This window comes from Poecilia mexicana, unplaced genomic scaffold, assembly GCF_051168715.1.
Source record: "Poecilia mexicana isolate PSO_F unplaced genomic scaffold, ASM5116871v1 scaffold_1, whole genome shotgun sequence".
NCBI classification, from domain to species: domain Eukaryota; kingdom Metazoa; phylum Chordata; class Actinopteri; order Cyprinodontiformes; family Poeciliidae; genus Poecilia; species Poecilia mexicana.
In genome coordinates, this window is record NW_028263370.1 from 19,918,871 (window position 1) to 19,941,372 (window position 22,502).

General features: G+C 36.1%; 1 protein-coding gene across 2 annotated transcripts; it reads left to right on the top strand.

The window, feature by feature from the left end:
• The first annotated feature begins 13,394 nt into the window (after positions 1-13,394).
• Positions 13,395-19,767, top strand: naf1 (nuclear assembly factor 1 homolog (S. cerevisiae)). 2 transcript variants are annotated; one of them, XM_014975134.2, is made up of 9 exons: positions 13,395-13,627; positions 14,201-14,706; positions 15,163-15,301; positions 15,613-15,706; positions 15,783-15,865; positions 15,942-16,102; positions 16,190-16,241; positions 16,487-16,571; positions 17,475-19,767. In XM_014975134.2, exons 2-9 carry the CDS (start codon positions 14,243-14,245, stop codon positions 17,849-17,851), a joined length of 1,455 nt encoding a protein of 484 aa, XP_014830620.2. In that variant the 5' UTR covers positions 13,395-13,627; positions 14,201-14,242; the 3' UTR covers positions 17,852-19,767. The 2 variants fall into 2 exon arrangements, with proteins under 2 accessions (XP_014830620.2, XP_014830621.2); XM_014975135.2 differs by having other exon boundaries at positions 14,243-14,706.
• Positions 19,768-22,502: the final 2,735 nt, after the last annotated feature.

Sequence of the window (22,502 nt, forward strand, 5' to 3'; positions counted from 1 at the left end):
CATTTAGAGCAATTGCCTCAACAATCGACAAGGTATAACAATCGCGTTGACTCTTGGGTCAAACCTCAAGACTGAGGTTTTCAACTCTCCACATGGATAATATTCTAAAGATCTAAATGTGTCTAATATTGTCAGTCAATGAACAAAACTGGGAGTTTCAACAAGAAACTGTTGTCAAATTCACATGAAAACTGCTTATAGATAAACACATAAAGCTTCTGATACTGAAAAAGCCCCGACTTTCCTCAAAGATGAAAGCATCAAAAGTATACGTTTTGCATTTATTTGGATAAAAACTATTTATGACAATATTTTTGAATGGAATGAGAATTTGGATTGTCCTGAAATTAAAACAAACTGTGGAGGTTGATATGAGGGGCCGTTTAGGACAAAATTTACGTTTTGTCTCTCACACTACCAAAAACTCTCGCACACTCAAAAAAATTACGTTTTGTCTCTCACACACTACCAAAAACTCTCGCATACTCCAAAAAAATAGCCTCGCACACTCAAAAAAATTACGTTTTGTCTCTCACACACTACCAAAAACTCTCGCATACTCCAAAAAAGTAGCCACGCACACTCAAAAAAATTACGTTTTGTCTCTCACACACTACCAGAAACTCTCGCACACTCAAAAAAATTACGTTTTGTCTCTCACACACTACCAAAAACTCTCGCATACTCCAAAAAAATAGCCACGCACACACAAACGTTAACTTTCTCGCTCACATACACTGCTACCAGCTCGCTCACATACACTACCAGCTCGCTCACATACACTACCAGCTCGCGCACATACACACAAACGTTAACTTTCTCGCTCACATACACTACTAACAGCTCGCACATTCACAAACGTTAACTGTCTCGCTCACATACACTACTAACAGCTCGCACATTCACAAACGTTAACTGTCTCGCTCACATACACTACTAACAGCTCGCACATTCACAAACGTTAACTTTCTCGCTCACATACACTACTAACAGCTCGCACATTCACAAACGTTAACTTTCTCGCACACATACACTACTAACAGCTCGCACACACACACACAGACGTTTATCTCTCACATACACAAGACTAAAGTTGAACACACACACACAGTACTAAGACTCGTTTTTTGAATGTGTGAGAGCGAGACTTTTTTTGAATGTGTGAGAGTTGTCACGGAAGAGGCGGGGCATAATTTTTGGATCAAACTGCGCATGCGTAGATCCTAAACTATAATTTTCCATTTTTGACTCACTGTATGTTGTATTACTTAGTATATTTGTGTTTTTAAATATATATAAATATATTGAAACTATCTTTCAATAGCTACCTTATATTAAACTATGTTAAGGACAAATGTCAAACATAGTGCAAATATTTTGAAAACAAAGTAAAAGATCTTGCAGGTATATTAATCTCCTTCCTCCTTCATCAGAAATGAAAAATTATAAATGCACACTATGTGTTGGGAACCTGTGTTTGTTGACTGACTTTTATTTGTCAGGCTTACGAGACAAAAGCTGAAAAAAGATCGATTTTCTTCGCTTTCAAAATAACACAAAACAGCGAAAAAAGACCTCCACACCGGACCTCGTTTATTTATGTATGTATTTTTATTTTGATAGCTGCCGATTAAACTGAAAGTTACACATTGATATGATCATATGAGTAGTTTTTACCGAGAAATCGATCAGAAGCGCCGTGAAAATGGTCAGATTCACCGGATCCACGTCTCTGGCTGCAATGCGCGCTCCCGTCACAGGGGGAACAGATTTTCACGGGGGAACAGAATTTCTCACAAGACCTCTTAATAATTCCTGTAATGCTGGCACCCAGTGGACAGATTGTACTACAGCAATTTTGCTATTTTTAATCAATCAATCAAATTCATTTATTTCTATAGCACATTTAATCTACAAGAAAATTAAACGTTCTATATATATTTAAAATATATATAGCACAAATATACTAAGTAATAGAACATACAGTGAGTCAACAATCGAAACTTAAGGTTTAGGATCTACGCATGCGCAGTTTGATCCAAAAATTATGCCCCGCCTCTTCCGTGACAACTCTCACACATTCAAAAAAAGTTTCGCTCTCACACATTCAAAAAAAGTTTCGCTCTCACACATTCAAAAAAAGTCTCGCTCTCACACATTCAAAAAACGAGTCTTAGTACTGTGTGTGTGTGTTCAACTTTAGTCTTGTGTATGTGAGAGATAAACGTCTGTGTGTGTGTGTGTGTGTGTGCGAGCTGGTAGCAGTGTATGTGTGCGAGACAGTTAACGTTTGTGAATGTGCGAGCTGTTAGTAGTGTATGTGTGCGAGAAAGTTAACGTTTGTGTGTGTGTGACATTTTAGTATTTTTTTAGTGTGCGTGGCTATTTTTTTGGAGTGTGCGAGAGTTTCTGGTAGTGTGTGAGAGACAAAACGTAAATTTTGTCCTAAACGGCCCCTCATAGGTTGAGGTGTTTTTTGCTGTTTTTTCTTTAAATCAGTGGGTTTAGTGCTGAAAGCTTGAATATATGTGGGACCACACGGGGATAAAACTGTTATTCTTGACATAAAGAGCTGATGGTTCAACTGAGTAAAAAACCTCTTTAAAAAGAAATGTGGGGATTGCATCTGAAGAGGAATATGAAGGTTTAATGATTGCAACGTTTAAAATTGTTAGAGGGTTCGCTTATTTTTTAAACAGGTACTATAAAAGTAGATTGATTTTTATTGTTTATTTTCAAGATAATTTGTGAATGCTGCTTTTTTTACAGTCAAATACACTTAAATACTTTCAACGAAGGTATGATGATGATGAAAAAAAACAGATATATGTAGTAGTTCTTACAAATAAACCGTATTTAAGTTAAAAGCTGGAGTAGTTTGGTAAGGAAAGCGACTGAAAGTGCCATTTTTAAATGTTTTGCATGTGACAATTGGATAGTGGTAATTAGGTGTGAAATTTAATTTAAAAACAACATCTCCAGTTTGTATTCCCACACACATGCAATAATTAATTATGAGGAAAGCCTGTTATGGGTGAGATAAGCCTCCTTTTGTTAGCTGGTTGACAGTTAGACAACATTAATTAGCCCGGGTCAAAGGAAGCAGGTCAATGACCTGAATAATGGCTGCTTGTTTGGAGCTTTGGATCTGTGTCATGTCTTTGGTTTCATTTTTTTAAACTATGTCTGTAAAAAGACACAGTATCAACGTTCATATACCATGCAGAGTCATGAAAAAATTTTTTTGGGGGGTTTTATTTAGTTTTCAGTACTGCCATCAAAGTTATTTGGCACAGCTACAGATGATTATGTATAGAATTTTATGTGAAAATTAAACTGTTATATTTTTCAATTCATTTATGTTTTTGTCTGAACCTAAAGAAAAAAGTTTAGGTAAAGATATTTTGCTTATGGTGTGGTAATGTATGATTAGGGTGATCATTTGTTTAGAAAAATTTAACATAATTTCTGATTTTAAAAACATGTAAGTCTGGATTGTCAAACTCAATTTCATTTTGGGCCAAATCAAGATCATGACTGTTGTTAAACAGACAGTTGTGCCAGAATCTAAAACCTAAAACCTGTGAACAGGCTGTTAAAATATAAATAAATTATTAAAATTAAATGATATTGAAAATCAGTCCCTCCAGGATTTTGTGATTGTTTCTGGTATATTTTGTAATAAAAATCAAAGTGTTTGTGGTACTAATTTAGAAATATTTTCACTTATGTATGATGGGAGATGTGACTTTTTATTACTTGTTTTTATGGATTATAACTTGTCATCATGCTGGCTGAGGTGGCTGTTTTGTAGAAGAAACATCCACCTGCAAGTGGGAGTAAAATGTCACTTGGATACAATATTTTACACCATTTTTGCCAGAAATCTGCAATAAAGTCGTAATTCTGCATTAGCACCAAAAGTGCAGGGATTTGTTGATTTTGCATGGATTTCCATGATAATTCACAGGAAAGTGGAGGGACTGATTGATGTAATTTGGCAGTAAAAAAGATAAAAACTGCTTTGATTTGATTCATAAAATAATATTTAAGCACGGTGTTGCCTTGACGGTTCTGTTTATGTGTCTCTTTCGAGTTAGAGCAGGGATCCTGGTCCTCGAGGGCCGGTGTCCTGCAAGTCTTCGATGTCTCCCTGGTCCAACACACTTAAAATCACCTCCTAAGTGCAGTCAGGTTCTCCAGAGTCCTGCTAACGACCTCATTATTTGGCTCAGGTGTGTTGAAGTAGAGACACGTCTAAAAGTTGCAGGAGTCCAGCCCTCGAGGCCTGGAGTTGACCACCCCTGGTCTAGAGGGCCACATAAGAAGCCATGGCGGGCCGGATTTGGCCCCCTGACCTTGTGTTTGACACGTGATATAAATCATTTCCATAGTTGCATCTTACTGCATGTTGTATGGTTAAATAAAGTCTCATCCCCTTCAAAATAAAATATATCGAAGGGGATGAGAATTGATATACACATAATGAATCAGGTTTGACCTTTCACCTAGAAAAACAGTTTTTCTCCTTGCTTCTTTGAAATGCAACATTTTCACGGGAAAACAATGCTTTCCTTGATTCTCAAAAAATATGTTTTTATGACCTCACCAGGTTTTATTTTGTGTGAAATCCTGTCAAAGTTTCTTGTTTGAATGAATTTGTGTTTAGTTGGAACTGTGAAGATTAAACTCTGAAATGTGGAATATTTATTCAGTCGAATGTTTTGAACTGTTTGTCATCTGCAGTGATAATCTGTTAAGATTTTAACTCTCTAGTGGATTATGAAGAATATGGGTTGACCGACTGTGATATTCCTCTCCCAAAACTTTTATCGTTATTATTCAAGATTCCAGTTTCGCCTTGGAAATTTGCTCAAAGTCACCTTATGAACTTCCAGTCTGAAGAATATTTCAGCCGGAGCTGTAAACTGAATTTAGAAACAGGATTATGATTTAGCACATAAAGTAATCCAGTCAGATTATTAAGTGAGCCAATAGTCCAGATTCAGACCACAGAGGTCTCTTTTTATTCCTGTTATATTGTAGCAAAAACTGATGAAAGAAAACTTAGTTATGAACTTTGGCTTCATTTTCTGTTTTCTTCCAAACTTTCTCGTCTTAGCCTAAAAAGCTTTGTTTGTTTTTCGTTTGTCTTCTGCTAAATTAGGTAGTAAGTAAATAGATATTAGTTGCATAAATAGAAGGTTTGGTGTTTTATTAGTTTAATTACAGTTTCAATGGATTCTTAATTTATTTCATCAGAGCTGAATAAATGTTCATCTTGACAAATCTTCCAATTTGAACAGAGGGGGCATTAACACTTCACTGATTCAAGTTTTTTGGGGAGAAGAATTGCTGAAAGTGTTTTTATTCATATTATTACGTATTGGTATTTTCTACCAGTTTTAAAATCGTCTTATTATTTTTTCCAGATTTTATTTTGTCTCATTATTCCCTGTGATGATGTGATTGTCGTGAAGCACTTTGGTCAACTGAGTTTGTTGTAAAAGTGCGATATAAATAAACTTTGACTTGACTTAAGATATAATCATTATTGGACTGGTAAATAATTATTTTTGAGTGTGATAGTGAGACTAAAATTCATTTATTTAGATGAACTTGCACTGCAGTCTAATGCTTTGTTTTCCATTTTGGGCTGGATAGTTCTGTATTCACCTAAACGTGCTATTATAACTGCCGATATGTTTTTCATTGGGTAAAAAGTGATGTTAAAAAGAAAACAGCTTCCTTATCAACTTTTATAGCTATTTGATGTCTCAGGTCAAGCTAACTTTAAGCACAGCATTTCAAACAGTGTTTTTCTCTAATTAGTTTTTTCTTTGTATTGCTTTAGAAAGTAGAGAGCTACATGGATAAGTTTGCAGATTTTACGGCTTGTTATTTCACAGTGTTCCACCATTACAGAAAAAAATACGGTTTGTGTTTTTACTTCCACTCTGCATCTCTCCATATCCCAGTTACATAAACAACAAATCCGTGGCTCAACAATGACCTCTTGGTTAGGCAATTAATTGAGCACCCATGCACCCAAACACACAGAACATCTAAACAGTAATAGCTCAGACCCCCCAGAAACAGGCAGGTCAAGGTTCTGTGCACGGACAGCTAATCTCTCTCTCCTTCTGAGTGTGTGTGTGTGATTATTCCTCTGTGCACCAACTGGAATGCTGCCCTTTTTGTCGTGCAATCACAGACGCTTGTGGAATTTGAACTGATATGAAAATAATTGCTTCACTTTGGCTAAGAGAGATGTTGTAATGAGTGGTGTATTTTCACAGTCAGAAGCTGGAAAAAAAAAATAGTTTTCATCAACATTAATACTGAAACATTTCTACGACCTTCTCACAAGTCACAGGTTCTATTTTACTAATAAGGAAAGCTATTTTCCTGTTTTCTTTTTAAAGTGGTTTTTGTGCATGTCAGTGGTTTTTATGGATCAAGCCATTTTTATAAGTTCGTATGTGTGAGACAAGCCTGAGGCTATAAATGGTCCCTCCTGATTTTAAAGTACATAAAAATCCACAGAAATGCGTTCTTGCATGGCAGAAAATGGATGAGATGTTTTTAAGGTGAAACTGAGGGCTGATTTAAACTGAACGTTGCAGACGTTAGTGTTTACGTCTGGAAATTTCGCGCATGCGCACAACGCTAGAGGACAAAATAACCCGATTCTTTCACATGTCATCCAGAGGTAGAACAATTCCGTTGTTACGTCGATTCGGGTTTCCCCATCAGATCCGGTTCCCCTGCGCCGCTCCGAACCGCCGCGTGCTTGTTCAGCGCTTCTATCTAGACAACTACGGACACCGTGAAGGCTCAAACAACGTGTATCAGTGAACGTAACAACTTTAATAAATGAAACCGGGAGATGTAGGTATGATTCAGTTAATGTGGGCCACAGCAAAGGGAAAAGTAACAGAAAAAACGTTAAAGAACAACTCAAAACCACTTTTGCCACACACACTTTTGTAAACTGTTGCCATAGCAAGTGACAACAACGCCACCATTTGTTTTAGGAATCGGCACACACACAAAAGAAACACGTAAATATTTCAAACACAAAGAATAGAACGGTTTTAGTTACAGTTTTAGTTTTTAGGCCTGTTGTTTATTTTGCTATCATTGTGGTAGATTAGATAGTATTCGCTAATCTAACACAGCGGTGGTTGATTAGTTTATGTAAATCGCCTTTTTTCTTTTCTGAAATACCCAAATCCACTGCACATCCACATGCGACGGTTGTCAAAGCAAGCATGACTGACCTATACTTCTCTCACTATTTTTTTTCTCTTCATTAAAACTTTTTCCTGATCTTGTTAGTTGTCATAGTGTTGACAATTGGTAGCAAAGCACTGCGTTCCTTTGTCTTTTAAATATCATCAAGATCTAGCGCGTTATATCAACAACCTGACAGCTAAAACTAATGATGGTAATCATCATGAGCAGTGACGTCACGCTGCAAGGGATCCATAGACGTCTATTCAGTTCCAATCAATTAAAAAATACTTTATTAATCCCAAAAGGAAATGACTGTCCAACGTTAGATCTGCCTATAGTCTGGAACACTTTAAATCACTCATTAAAACTCGTTTACATTCTTTGTCATTTACATAAGGTCTGACATTGTAATCTATGGGGTCCCATTTGTGTCAAAAATAACCCTGAACATGTACAGCACTACGTTTACTTATTTGAAGGTTACTTTCAAATTATACTTTTAATCTGATATTCAAGCCTAATCTCAACATGTAATCTAATTTATTACTGTACAAGTATATGTTAAGCACACCCTAAGGAAATATCAATTACTTTTTTATTTTCTTACGTACATAGAGAAAACCTGATGCACATGTGAAATACTTTCGTTGAGCTTGCAAACCCTGCATCTGAAGGTCAATTCAGTTTTGTAATTGTAAATGTTTCAGCAATGTCCTGCAATCATCTGAATTGATGGTTTCAACTGGAATTGCTCCATAAGTAGGTGAATGTCGCAGAAATCTGGAAGGATTTCACAAGACATGGAGCCTGAAAAGAAGCCTGAACTTTAGTCAAAGATAAAATGTCCATGGCTCATTAGTGTTTCAGTCGTTAAGTATGTATGGTTCATTAAGAGTTTTATAAAAATAGAAATGCATGACAATGTTCCACATCATGGATTAGATTGAAATGGAGTGCACAAAGAACTGTGACAGTTCTTCTGCCAAGTTTATATTTTCTTTGTTGAAATAGAATTAGCAAATAATTTTACCCTTTATAAGCTGCAATGAGCATATAGTTTCAGTAAAAATCTGATCCCCAGAGTCATAAAAGGGCTTCAATTGTATTAAATCTTTACTAAATGAAATAATACATAAACTTAACAATACTTTTGGTTTACAAACGTCATCCTCTGTCAAATTAAGTCTCTGTTCCTCATACACGCCATAAAAAACAGACTATCCTAAAACGGCTTTTAGTAAAGACAGGTAAACCCTGGAGAGTTAAATAAAAATAAGCAAAAAGTATTTTGTATACAGAATCAGTGAAAAGTTATTAAACAACAAATAAAAACTGTAGATTAGATGTGACCACACCTAGAAGCTCCGACCTGCGAGTTTCTGTTTTGGCACGGTGTTTTTGTGATTATGTACTGAATCATTCTTCATGTATGTCCACTGATATCCAAATAGCTCAACTTCGGTCTTTGCTGATCAGGCTATTCTCTCCATATTTAACTAGCTTGTCCATATTTTCTGCATCTACTTTAAAGAAGCTTTTACATACTTTTTTTTCCACAGTGTGCAGAGTGTGTACAATACAGAGCTTTACTTATTGTTTTAAAAGCTGTTTTCTGCTATTTCCAGGTCTTTCACTCTTCTTATTATTATTCTGTTGGGTCCTTTATTAGAAATATTATTAGGAAAACTTGGTCTTGGCTGTTTTTTGGTGAAATTGTGTTCTTTCCACTTCCAAGTTAGGGAACAACAGCACTAACTGGAACATTCAGAAACTTAGAAATGTAGTTGTAGTGATTGTAATTAGTATTATTTGCAACTCCAAGAACTTTTTGTGAAGATCTTTTTGGTTTTCCCAATCATACAAATGTAGATTTTAGTTTGTTTCTTGGCTCTCTGCCTTTTATTGCAGATTATTTTCTTCTTGTGATCAATGCTTATTCCCTGTATCATTTCATTTTTTAAACTTTACTTATTTGTTTTGATTTTATTGTATTATTGGATTACTTGTGTTGTTGCCAACATCTGGTGTGGATTTTACATCAATGGACCCATAAGAGAAAAATCGAGAAAAACATGTCAAATACGTATTTTAAATGATGGATAATAGAATAACTAATGCCAGTGCTTAAATTATTTTCAGCTCCCACAAATATAATCTCAAATCTGGCAAATGCATATCTTTAGTTTATAAAAATTATTGACAAGGACCTTAAAAGTTAAAGTAAACATTATTAATGTCAAAAGTAATCGTTTTTAGAGTTAAAGAGTCATGTTAAAGTTAAGCTGGCATGTTGCTCAAAAAAACAATCTAGTTCATAAGAAACAAATAAGAAAAAAGCACAAAAAGAGACTTAACTAATATGTCTGTAATTATAGGACCTGTAGATTAATATGTGTAAGCTAAATTTGACTTTTTATTTAAAACACACAGTTAACATCTGTCATGCATTGGTTGGGGTTTGTGTGGAGGGTATTTCCCATCAAAACGGGAAAATCTGTGTTTTGTGGTGGTGGTATGTTGACTTTACATTGTCATTGGTGACACAATGAGTAATATTGGGACCGTAAAACTGAAAAACAGCACCTGTTTTCTGTTTTTGTGTGACTGTGAAGGACAAAAAGGCAAAAAAAAAAAAAATATTTGCCAACCAAGAACAACATCTGCCAACTTTATGACCAACAAACATGTCCAGAAATAAAGTTCAATTCCCTGACTACTAGTCACAATGCACATCAACAGAAAAGGAATAGATTCCTTAAAACAATGGTGCTGGAGCACATCCTATTCTAAATCACCCTTTCAAAAACTTGTTTTCAGGGAAAAATGCTTCAGGGGATATAGTTTCCAACTTCTGCACTGCATGACATCATAGAAACGCAGGTGCATATCAACCTGACCCATGAGGGGTACAATAGGCAACAGCTGCAACTTTTACTGCTTCATCTGTTATCAAAGACAAAAGATGAGACATCTGATGATGAGACACAAACCGTCCTTCTCAGCAGGATTTCCTAGAAACGGTGCTGCACGTACCATTTCAATCACTGAAATATGGAAATACCCTAACCACAGGTCACAGTTGTTATTATTATTAGATCAGCTTTGACTTAAATCTTTTCTTAGTTATATTTCAGCTTCATTTGGCAGCTGATTCCTTTCAGCCTGGAAAGCAGCACTGGATTCAGATTTGGAGGGGAAACGGTTTTCTCCTTCAGGCTCGGGCTAATTTATTAGTCACATCATCTGTTGATTTTTATACTTTTGCATGTGTGTATACAAAAACAAGACATGATTATTTTGTTTTGAGAAGCCAAAGAAATGGGTTGAACTGGGTCATGGTGATCCATACACTGTAAAACATTTGAGCCGCATTTAGTTGTGTCTACTGTCTTCTACTATTTAAGTCAAATAAATGTAGTGAGTTTTAGATTTAGAACCTCAATGTGTGAGTTTGTGAAAGACATACAGTAGTAAGTTGTGTTAACTTCTTATTAATTTTGTCAGACCTTCCAGAGTTGAACAAACTAGAGTTTACAGGTCAGCGCTAAAAAAAACTGAAAGAGGAAAAAGACAGGAGTGGGAACTATTTCCCAGAATGTTGTTTTTGTATGTTTTTGTATCCTGAGATGGATGTGTGTTACACTGATCTGACTCTGGTGTTTTATTAAGGCAAATGTTTATTTTTATGTCCTTTGCATACTAAATGTTTTTTAATCAGAATTCATTCTGACATTTAATAAAATTAATTATCAAATCATAAATTTTTTCATGCAATTCGAAACTAATTTAAATTATTCTAAAGCAAAATAAGCAGTTATTTTAACTTTATATTGTGAGTAAAAATAACAGAGAAATGTGACCTTTAACCAGGTGAGGGCAGTTTTTTTCTTGCATATTGTTAAATAATTATTTGGTTTAAATTGCAGGATAAATTTAAAACTCACAATTCAAGATTAATTAACTTAAAAAATAATGTTTAGACAACTCACCTCTTGAAGTTAAATCAACTTCATGAACTTTAATTTCTGAGTTAGAACCAAAACACTTTTCTTGTGACTTAAATTGCATTTTCACAGCAGCAGGTGGACTTTCATTTTCAAGTTAAACCACCTTCAAATGTTTGACAGTGTAGTTGTTTTTCATGTGTGCTTCTCCATTGTTCAGGTAAAGTTTGTGCTTTGTATTTGTTTTTGCCTTTTGGTTTATTACTTAATCAACATCAATACAACATAGATTGTTTGAATATTAATAAATTATGACATTAAGTTTGAATCCTCTCTTTAATCATGTGGAGTACTTTTTCATTTTATCATTGAATTCACACAAAAACAGTTTTTAATTTCTCATTCTGTTGTATCCTTGGAGAAAATCTAAATATATTTAGGAGTTTTGTGAGTTTCAGTGTAAAGAAGCACACTAATGTAATACATCAGGGAGATTTGTTGTTATCCAGACTCCCTTGGATCAGGACACCAGCACAATTCAAGCATTCTGGAGAGGTGAGTCACATGGATGGACAATAATAGCATAGTTCCCAACTCCTTGGGGGAACACAAATATGATTCCTGCTAAGTTTCTAGAGCAGCTATTCTTACAGATGACGTAAAGCTTTGGACAGGCCCGTATATGTCATTCTGACCATACTCCTGCAGGGAATGGCTGCTTGGAAGCGTTTGAGTCACATTGTGTTTGTTGTAAGCAAAGTTCCTTCAGTGCCTTACTAAAACAGCTACATGGTGTAAGCTGATTATCTCTGTAACAATGGTAAACAACTGGATTTTCCTGTGCATTATAACACATTTGTTTATTTTACATTTCTTAGAAGGGAAAAAACAGAAACACTTTCACTGCAGAATTTAAATGGTTTGAATTTCTGTAATACAAAACATGCAGTTAAGAAACACAAATGACTGTAATCAGAGCTGTCACATCCTCAGTACTGTGAACATCTTACAACAGACGCGGCAGTGAAATCCAGCCAAAGGAAGGTCAAGAAAGAATATTTAGAAAAGTGAGAAACTAAAACTGCGGCTGACAGCTGTTTGGCTGTCCTGAAGCAGAGGGCTCATAAAACAGAAAGGTTTTTAACACATTTCTTGGATCCAGATTCCTTGTCAGCCATTCAAGAACTTATGTGCACATTCCACATCCAAACATCCATCAGTATATGGAGTAAAATCCAGTCTGTTGGAAAAGAGTTATTTTCATTGTCTGAGATGAAAAAATTAATATTTTTGGGACTTTACAAATCAAATCAATCAAATTGGAGTGATTATTTTGGGTGAAGAGTTCAAAAGCTCACACTGATGCTGCATTTGAAAAGCTCAGGAAGAAGGACAAAGCCTTGTGCTGCCATCTACTGTTTCCGTTTTTACCTACCTCTGAATCATTCTGGACAACAATAAATGTGTTGTAGTAGAGTGAATAGAGAAATTCTGTATTAATAAACTGCAGAATAAAATAAAAGCTGTAAAAATAATGCAGTAATGAAACAGAAAAGAAATCTTATCATATAGTACATTCTGAATACTCCCGACAAAAACATTTGTATTGTTGTTTCTAAATGAATATGAACTTGTTTTCTTTGCATTATTTGAGGTCTGAAAGCTCTGCAGCACAACACAGGGGTCGCTCACTCCCGATTAACTTGCCATACAAACGACCACAAGCTGTTAATAGCGCGCACCAGAAAATATGGCAAATTGGCTTGCCATAGCCTTGAATCACACGTGCGCCGTACTTTACACGTGCGGAAAGTTCACGTAAACAGCTGTTTACTACTTGAAGGAACCCGTATGCTACTTTTCAAATAAAACTTGCAGTAACTACAGAACCCAGTATATATTTTTTAAATATTTTAAAAGTGATTACCGTAATAACGGAACTTAACAGTAAATAAGTAGAAGATATTGTTACTAAGTAATGCAGTTAAATTCATTTGTCAGAGTTTAGCAGTTTGTTTAAAATAAATGTAGTGAATATCGTATAAATCTAATCTTATTAACAAAGTTATGTGTTTATATATAAATATGTGTATATATTCCTCACTACTTTACATCACGTCTATCTTTTTAAAAAGAACTGAAATTATCTAAACGTTTTAGCGCTTCTTTAAGTTTTCATTTATAGTCTTGCTTAAATTACCCCACGCCGTGCAACGGACGCCTGTGACAAAGACAACCTAATAACAAGCAGTTGTATCTTTTTTTAATTTTACCCAGTTCTTTATGTTTTTATTGTATTTTTTTCCAACGTGCTTATCTTTATGGGTTTTTTATTTTTATTAATCATTCAGTTTTATTTTGAAAGTGAGTACAGGAAGTTGTATGAGTGATTTTCCAAACCTGTGCGCGTGTCCTCAACGTGGATGTAACTTCTCCTCAGACAGGTATTATACAGAAAGGTTTTATTGTAAACACAGCCAGTGTCACACTGTTAGCTCTGTGTTTACCGCGTTAGCGAGAGTTTATTGAGCTCGTGCTGATTCAATGAACGCGCGCGAGTTTAAAAACAGCACCGTTAGCATTAGCCTGTTAGCTCACGGAGCTACATTTGGATGCTGGTATAATAACACGCTGACATTTTATTTACAGCAGTTATTATATAGTTTTATAGTTTTGCTCTATAATTATCGTGTAAATGTAAACTAGCATTTGACGTAGCCTATATGTTCAAAAAATTTTGCTTTGTTCGTAGTTTACATTTTTATTTTTAATAATAACCGTCCAGAAAAAAAACTGCTATTTTTAATAACATTTTAGTATTACTATGTTTTTAATCTTATCTTGTAAAGTTGCCCTGTCTGTACAATATTTTACTTTTATTTCCACATTTGGCCAATAAATTATATTTTTGTATTCTTATGCAGTTTCTATGATGTCTCAGACTGTAAGAAGTTCATATTTTATTCATATAAAGAGTTTTATGTGACAGCCACTTTATATCATATTCTGTCATGCAGAGTGACATAATCTGCTTGGAAACGCTTTAATTGCCTTCTCAGATGGACAGAAGCTCACCAGATGATGATAAACAGAACCCACAGAACCCGCCACCGATGGAGGATGCAGAAGAGATGGAGGTCACCATGACAACTCAGCTAGAAAATCTCCTTGTGACCAAAGAGGATGCCATACAAACACAGGCAGAGGAAACAGATGGGCTCCCTTCAGGGTCTGGGTGTGAGAATGAGGACTCAAACAAGTCTGTCCACACAGACACTTCAACATCACATCTACCAGAGGTGAACGATCACAACCAGCCATCAGAAAACCAGGGGAAGGAGGTGCAGGTCGCTATGGTAACACACGCAGAGGATGTTTCTGTGACCCGAGACGATGCCACACCAGCAAACACACACACGGAGGGAGATGGAGCTGTCCCGACAGCCGCATCAGCAGCAACGCTCCCTGTGAGCTTTGTATGTGAGGCTGGCTGTGTGGATGAGGACTCGGACGATTCAGACAGGTGTTTACACTCAAACGTACACAATGCACTGCAAAAACACAAAATATTAAGTATTTCTGGTTTAGTGTCTAGTAAATGTATCTTGTTACACTCTAAATAAGACAAAACTAATTTAAAAGTGATTTTTCAGCAACCTATAGGAGCTTGTTTTAAGTACATAATTCCATATTGATGAAAACGTTCCAGATCCATTTACTGATTATTTCACTTATAACATGGGAGAAATGTCTTGTTAAATAATCTGCCAATGGAGCTAGTACTTTTTCATTAATATTGACTTAAAGCAAACCCCTGTATCTTGCTTAAAGGTTACTTATAAGTTTGTTTGTTTTTTACTTGTTAGGAGTTTTGCAGTGTACCTGCTGATCATTTGCACTGACAGTTTTTGGATTCGACACTAGAAACTGCAAAAAAAAAAAAAAAAATTTCTAATATTTTGTCTTTTCTCTTTACTAGTGACAGTTCTTCATCTTCTTCCTCATCCTCCTCTTCTTCGTCATCTTCCTCTTCCTCCCCTGCCCTGGTGTTTGAGGATGTTGATGAAAGTTTCATCCAACCAGCCCCTATCAAAGCTAGAGATGAAGTCTTACTTGAGGTCAGTTTGTGTTTTATAAAGTTAAGAAGTTTTTGTGTTTGATTTTAACTGTCGTTAATAGTTACCACAGTGTGTACCTAACTAAGTACCTGATAACAATGACATGGTTATTTGTAAGTTAGCTTTCTTATTTCAAGTTTGCTAAGATATTTGCACTAAAAACTAAACCTAAAATACTTTGTAGGATTTTATGCTTTTGTTGTGTTAATATTGTGTCACACTAATTTTAAGGGAATATTGTTGGGAAAACTTAAGGCGATGTATTATTAGCTGCATTAGATCATTTGTTAGAAGTTCCCGTTTGTGTGCAGGAGCTTCCCGCTGTGGAGGAAGTCAGTGTGAGCTTACCTGAGGAAGCCGAGCTGCAGCCGGTGGGAACAGTCTCCAGTATCGTCCAGCAGCTCGGTGAGTGGACTCCCTGCTGATCAACGCTGCATCCTCAGAACCGCTCTGTCGTTTAACTCTGTGTTTGTCCCCTCAGTTATTATCCAGTCCCTGAAGAACACGCCCGCTCTGAACGAGGACAGCATCCTGTTCAGGTCCGACAGGGTGGCTGTGGGAAAGGTGAGAACATGAAGTCAGACTGAATTTAAATCTGATGCTTCCAGCGTGCTGATAACGGTCTGCTGGTGTGTTTTAGGTGTTTGAGGTGTTCGGCCCTGTGTGCAGTCCTTTCTATGTTCTGCGCTTTAACTCTTCAGATCAGATCAGCAGCAAAGGCCTAACGGAGGGATCGACTGTTTATTTTGCTCCAGCACTCAAAGAGTACACAGAGTACATCTTGATGCAGCAGCTCAAGCAGTAAGGACACGCCTCCATCTTCTGTCCAGCAGATGATTACCTATGTAGAAAACTCTGTGTGTTACAAAATAATGCTGCTTTCCACAGTTTAAAAGGATCTGATGCTTCTTGGAAGAATGATGATGAACCACCAGAAGAGGTACTCGCAGCTCATGTTAGGATCAGTTTCTGTGGCTTTCTGGGTTTAGAAACGCTGCTTCACCTTGTAAACCGTCTGGCAGTAACCAAACCTTTGAATCTCTGTTTATATTTATAAATATCTAAATTAGATTTTTGTTTTTGCAAAGATGACAATGTAACTGTGAATGTAGAAAAATACACAATTTGATACACATGTTAGCAGAGCCTTCAGTAGTTTCTCTTCTTTTTCTTCGTCTCCTCCAGGCTTTGGATTACAGCGACGATGAGAAGGAGCAGGAGGCAAAAAGAAAAATAAGGAACAACAAATGGAAGGAAAATGGCTGTGCAGGTACTCCCACAAACATAACTCTGTCATATGATGTCGTAGAAACTTATCTCCTCTTTTTTCACTTTGACAGTTTTGGTGTCGTCGTTCATCTAACTTTTATATATTTTCATAAAACCAGGAGTTTTATACAAAAAAAAAAATTCCAAGCAGTGTTTTTCTATTCTAATGTGTCGCACACTGATATTACAGTGATGATTGCAGATATTAAAAAACAAAACTATTTATAAAATATGCAGCGAAGATGCATATTTCACCTTGTAAACCGTCTGGCAGTAACCGAACCTTTCTAGCAAACCTTGAAAGGTTTGCTATTTAATCCTTCCAGAGGTCGTGTCCGCCTCAAAGTTTGGAAACACTTCTCCCAGCTTTTTTCTTATGCAAATAAAACATATATGAGTAGGACTGTCACAATTTTGCTAGAAATTATTGCGATAAATTATAACATTGTCATTTTGAGACCATTTGCTGTAATATGTGATAAAGGCTTGTTAATGCAGGTTTGCCCTCTCTAAACAAACTTTAATTTTGAACTGGAAGACATTTTAAATATTCAAAATAAAACACAATAACCAAAAGCAATAAATAAAAACCACACACAACCAAAACTATGTATAAAATATATTATGATTTCTGTAAACAGAATCACCCTTCAAAAGATATTAATCATCAGAATGGAAGTTAATTTATCATGCGATTAATGGTTTATTGTGCAAGGCTTATATATGAGGTACTTTATTTTGAAAAGTAAAACTATTCCACTCCATTTGATAAATGTTTACATTTAGATAAATCAAAAGAATATAAAATAGACAAAAGATGGGAAAAGGTGACAAACCTTACATAAATCTATTTTTAAAAAGGCCTAAAAGTGAAAAACTTTTTACATTTCTTCCTCTCTTTCAGATAAATCCAGTCAGCAGCAGAACCATGACCGCCGGGCTTCCCAGCCCCGACACGCCAGAACCCGAGTCCGACATCAGCACCCGAGAAACGCGCCGCCGCCATCCGCCCACTCCTACCCTCCACCTGGACACACGGACATTCCTCCTGCATACTTTCCTTCCCACTCCCCTTATCTTCCTCCTCATCATCATCATCATCATCACCCTTTCTCTCCACCCAGCTTCCCCCTCTACCCTCCTCCTCCTCTTCCTCCTCCAGCCTTTTTCAACCCATCTTTCTCCCCTTCTTTCTGGCATCCAAACTCTGTCCCCTATGTTGACTTCCCTCCTCCTCCACCTCCACCACCTCCACCTCATCCCCCCTCGTCACCTCACTAACACACACACACACACACACGTTCCTAAGTTGTTAGGGTGATTTTTGTTCATTATAAGGAATATATGATTTACTTTCAGCAGCCTGTCTGTTTAGTGGCTGGTAGGCTGTAAATTTTTGATGTGTAAAATGATTTTTTTAAAAATCAGTAACTCACTTGTAATGGCTAATGAAGCTGTGAGTAGATATTTGTTTTGATATTTTACATTTTTGTTCTTTTCTGATATGAACATTTTTAATTAAGGGAAGAACATTTTCTATTAGGGGTGCACCGATTTATCAGCCAGCCAGTTTATCTTTGCCGATTTCCTTAATTTTGAGAGATAAGTGATCGGCCGATACTTCTATGTGAAGCCGATTTTATCCACTGATCTTATGTAACTTTGCAAAGGTCAATAATCAACGACTTCCCTCTTCTGCTCTGCAGTGAGAGAGGTTTGACAGTCAACCCACTGTTGCCAACTTAGCAGCTTTCTTGCTGTTTTTTGCAGCTATTGAGAAAAAAAAATTGGCATAGGAAAAATCGGAATTGGCAGGTCAGATGTTTCAAAGATCGGTGATCAGCCAGAAAACTGCTATTGGTACACCCTTATTATTATTTCTTTTATCTACCACTTTCACCTCATTTGGGAAATGATCACCTGCAGACTGTGATGGCGCCGCTCACTGTGACTGAAAGCTTAGAGACGCATCCACCAGCTCTAAAATGACTTTATTTGACCTTTTTTTGTCTCTTCACACCTAGAAAAAAAATCTATCTATTTCAGCTGTACTGTACCTAGACTTTTGTTTAGTCTTTTAGTCCGGAGATTAATTCATTATGCAGGTAAATACAAAAATGTTCTCGTTTAATTGTAAATTTTTTGCTGTACAATTTTACAATTTTATAGTTTAAACTCTATTTTATTATACCCATAAAATCAAAGTTATACAATCGCATTTTTTTACTGGAGACTATCAAAAATTATTTAAAATCATTCATAGTGAGCACAAAACAACCAAACTACAACAATATGAAATAAAGCAGAGGAGATGGACAGCACCCCTTTAAGCCACATTCATCACCTCCAAAGTGAAACAAAACAGAAATACGCTAAAGGGAGCTGTTTAGTCTCATTCAGGTATTGTTTATTATTGTTGGTAGTAGGAGTTGAATCTGAAAACAACTGAAACAGTGACGACCCTCAGAGGTGGACCGGGGGGGCCATGGCCCCCTCTTGAAAAATACTGGCCTCCTCAAAGAGTCATGTTTATGGCTTGAAAAGGCATCTTCTTTAATGAAGACATAATTGTTAAACCTAATAAATAAATAAATGCACAAATAATGTTCTTTTTATTTCATTAGGTGGGCCCCTGTAACATTTTCCCTTTGAAAAATGTCTGGAGGAGCCACTAACTGCAGAATTATAATGACAAACAATGAATAGGTTAATTCTCTGTATTTGGCATTGCTGCTCATTCTAGATGCTTCTTGTTGAATATTTCAGATTAATGAACAGACCAAAGCGCGGGCGCTGTAATATTTTTCAAAAGCAAATCAAACTTTGTGAAACAAGTGAACTTAGACTCAACTCGTAAACAGGACTTTTTTTTTTTTTAACAGTGTTTTTGTAAGTAAACTAATCCGTTCATGCCATCCTTAAACCTCAGGAGACTTTTTGAGTTAGTTCAACTTTTTGTTCTCCATCAGGGTAGCAGCAAGTCTTCATTCACATTTTTCTGCTGATTTCAGTGTAGTTACTGTTTTTGTTGTTCTGTACTTGTAGTTGTTAAGAATGTGTTAAAGATCTGTTAAAGATTATTAATGTGTTAATAAGAATGTGTTAAAATGTTAAACTTTTCTTTCCCACAAGCCCTGCAGTTTGTCTGCTGCAGCCATAATTCAGTCATTAATCAAATAAAATGATGGAAAACTGGACTTACTGTTGGATCTATTTGTAGTTTAATCTGTTCAGACTTAACATGTTGCACCAGATGTCTAAAATATAATTTCTTGGTTGAGATTTTCTTTGTTTTGTTTTTGAGATCTGAAAGTGGGTTTGAAGTAGATAGTTCTGCTTATTTGGTGAAACAAATTACATAAATTATCTGCTTTTATTCCTCTAAACTTAAACAGTGCAGCTTTAACTTCTGTCAGTGCTGGTTATGTTGAACATTGTTGGTAAAGATCAAATCTAATTTTGTAGGTTAAGAACTCGTATTGTTGACCAAAACAGTTAAGACAGATAATCTGTGAAACGAAATGCTCCCAGTACTAGCTGCCGAAATACACCACCCAGTTAGAAGCAACCAATCAGAGCCAGGAGGCGGGTCTTAGCGCTGTCAATCACTTGTTATTCTACAGCTGGTTCACCACACAGCCTGGCACCAATGCTAAGGCTAGTTAGCAGAGCCACCGATGACTGCAGATAAACAGTTTTCCTGGAACGATAAGTTGTTTTTCCATCCTTAGCACATTGAGTAGCATTGATTGACAGCATTAAGACCCGCCTCCTGGCTCTGATTGGTTGTTTCTGGTATTAACTTATACCTTAAAAATACATTAAAACAAAACTAGTTATTCAGCTCAGATTACATACATATTTTAATAAAACACTAGCTTGTACTTCATATCACGAAGAGCAGAAACACATATTGTTTAATCTCATTGCCAAACTGACTTCTTTAATTGAAATGCATCTTTCTATTGTTCTGAATCTAAATGTTTTTGAAAATATCAGTTCCTTTTAAGTTGTATTTGTTTTCTCTTTTTACAAATGTTTTGGATATTTTTCCTTTATTATCCAAATTGTTGCTGATGTGTGTATTTTTGATTTGCAGCTGTCGGTGTGCTGCAGCCATGCCTGATCAGGTCTCTCTTGAAAAGCAGCTTTTTAATCTCATGGAGACATATCTGGTTAAATAAATGTTAAATGCAAACAGCTGCTGAAAAGACTAGAAAAACATGACCTAGTAATATTTCAATGCACGCTTTTAAAACTCAGCAGGAGATGGGAAGTGGAGAAGTTAGGCATTACAGTGTTGAAACCAAACACTGGACTTCTCAAATTAACACTTTAGCTCATACAATACATGCTTGCAGTGAGCTGCTATGATGCTGTGAGACTCGGCGTACGCAGCAGCATGTTCACAGGTTCAGGTCATGATTAACACGTCCTGCTGGTTTTCTGCAGCAGCATTCATCAGCACCAGGGGTTAAAATCAGACTGTTGTCCTCAGACACACTGACTTCAGAAAACGGCTTCAGAAAAGACTGATGTAATAAAATACAGGCCTAGAATCAAACCCAGAACCTTCTTGCTGCAAGGCAACAGCTCTGCCAACTGCACCACTGTGCAGCCATCTGTACTATTCATGTGTAGTTAATAAAGTTTCTTTTTATACCCACAAGAAATATTTTGAAATTTTAAAATTATTCTCAAAAAATTTCTCTAAAGAAACCTAGACATTTCTGAGATTCAAAAGTAAAAAGTAATTTTTTTTAGATTTATCTCTTAACTTGGAAATTTCTGAGTTTGAAAAGTGAAAAATTTTCACCTTTCGTAACTTAAAAATGTCTAAGATTTTTCAAGAAATTTTCTGAGATTCATCTCAAAATTTCCAAGTTTTTTAAGCAAATTTTTGAATTTTCAAACTCAGAAATTTATGATTTTCTTTCTAAAATATTTTGGGAATTAATCTAAAAAAAAAAATCTAGTTTTTTTTTTTTCCCAGAAATCTTCTTGTTTCTTCTAGAAAAATTCTAAAATTAAGTTCAAAATTTCTGAGTTTTTTGGCGGACGTACTTTCCCTTTTTTTTTCTATTTCTAACAGCCCTAATTTAACGCCATGCTTTAGTCTGATATCTTCAAAAAATACATGAACTTTTGGAAGTATGAATCTACCTTCAACTGCATCTAGTTTTATAATTGGTAGTAAAAACTATTTAGAATGTATAATCTTTGACCGTTTTGAACTTATGTTTCTTGTGAGTAATATTTTAAAAATAAACCTGGACAATCTAATTAGGTTAGCAACGCCTCAATCTTGAGTCTACTCTAAGAAGAACCAATGCCCTTTGACCCCTCCTCTCACGTGTCGCTCCATCTATCGCCTTACATCGTTCCAGGTCGTCTTCCCTATCATGTGCCTCCGTTTAGACTCACCATTTGCCCCCTGAATCAGCGCTCTGCTGCAACCGGAGACCCTGAACCTGTGACTCGTTTGCAAAAAGAAGGGCTATCCCTAAATGTTTCCTGACTCACTGACTAAAACAGATGATCTTAAAAGTAAACTGCAACACAAAAAGTGTAAAGTCTATGCAACATGTGTTGGCAACCTCTAATAAATCACAACCAAACAAATCTCAGTTTCACATGGAGTGAAACTCTCTTTGGTGTGCATTTCTCTCACTGTGGGGGGTCGTAAAAAGTGATGTCATAAAATCAGAAAGGGTAAAAGTGAGAATATGTGAAATGCCAGAGAGAGGAGGGAGAGGGGAGGAAACAGCCAGTGAGGTCACATCATTTCACACTGGACTCGCCGTTCACAGAGGAGCAACACACTCAGCTAACAAAGTTTTTTCTTTGACCAGGTTTCCAAAAGCTTTGTTTTAAGTTTAAGCTTTGTTTTTATATCTGCACTCAGCTGTCTGTGCTGTAAAACAGAACCAGT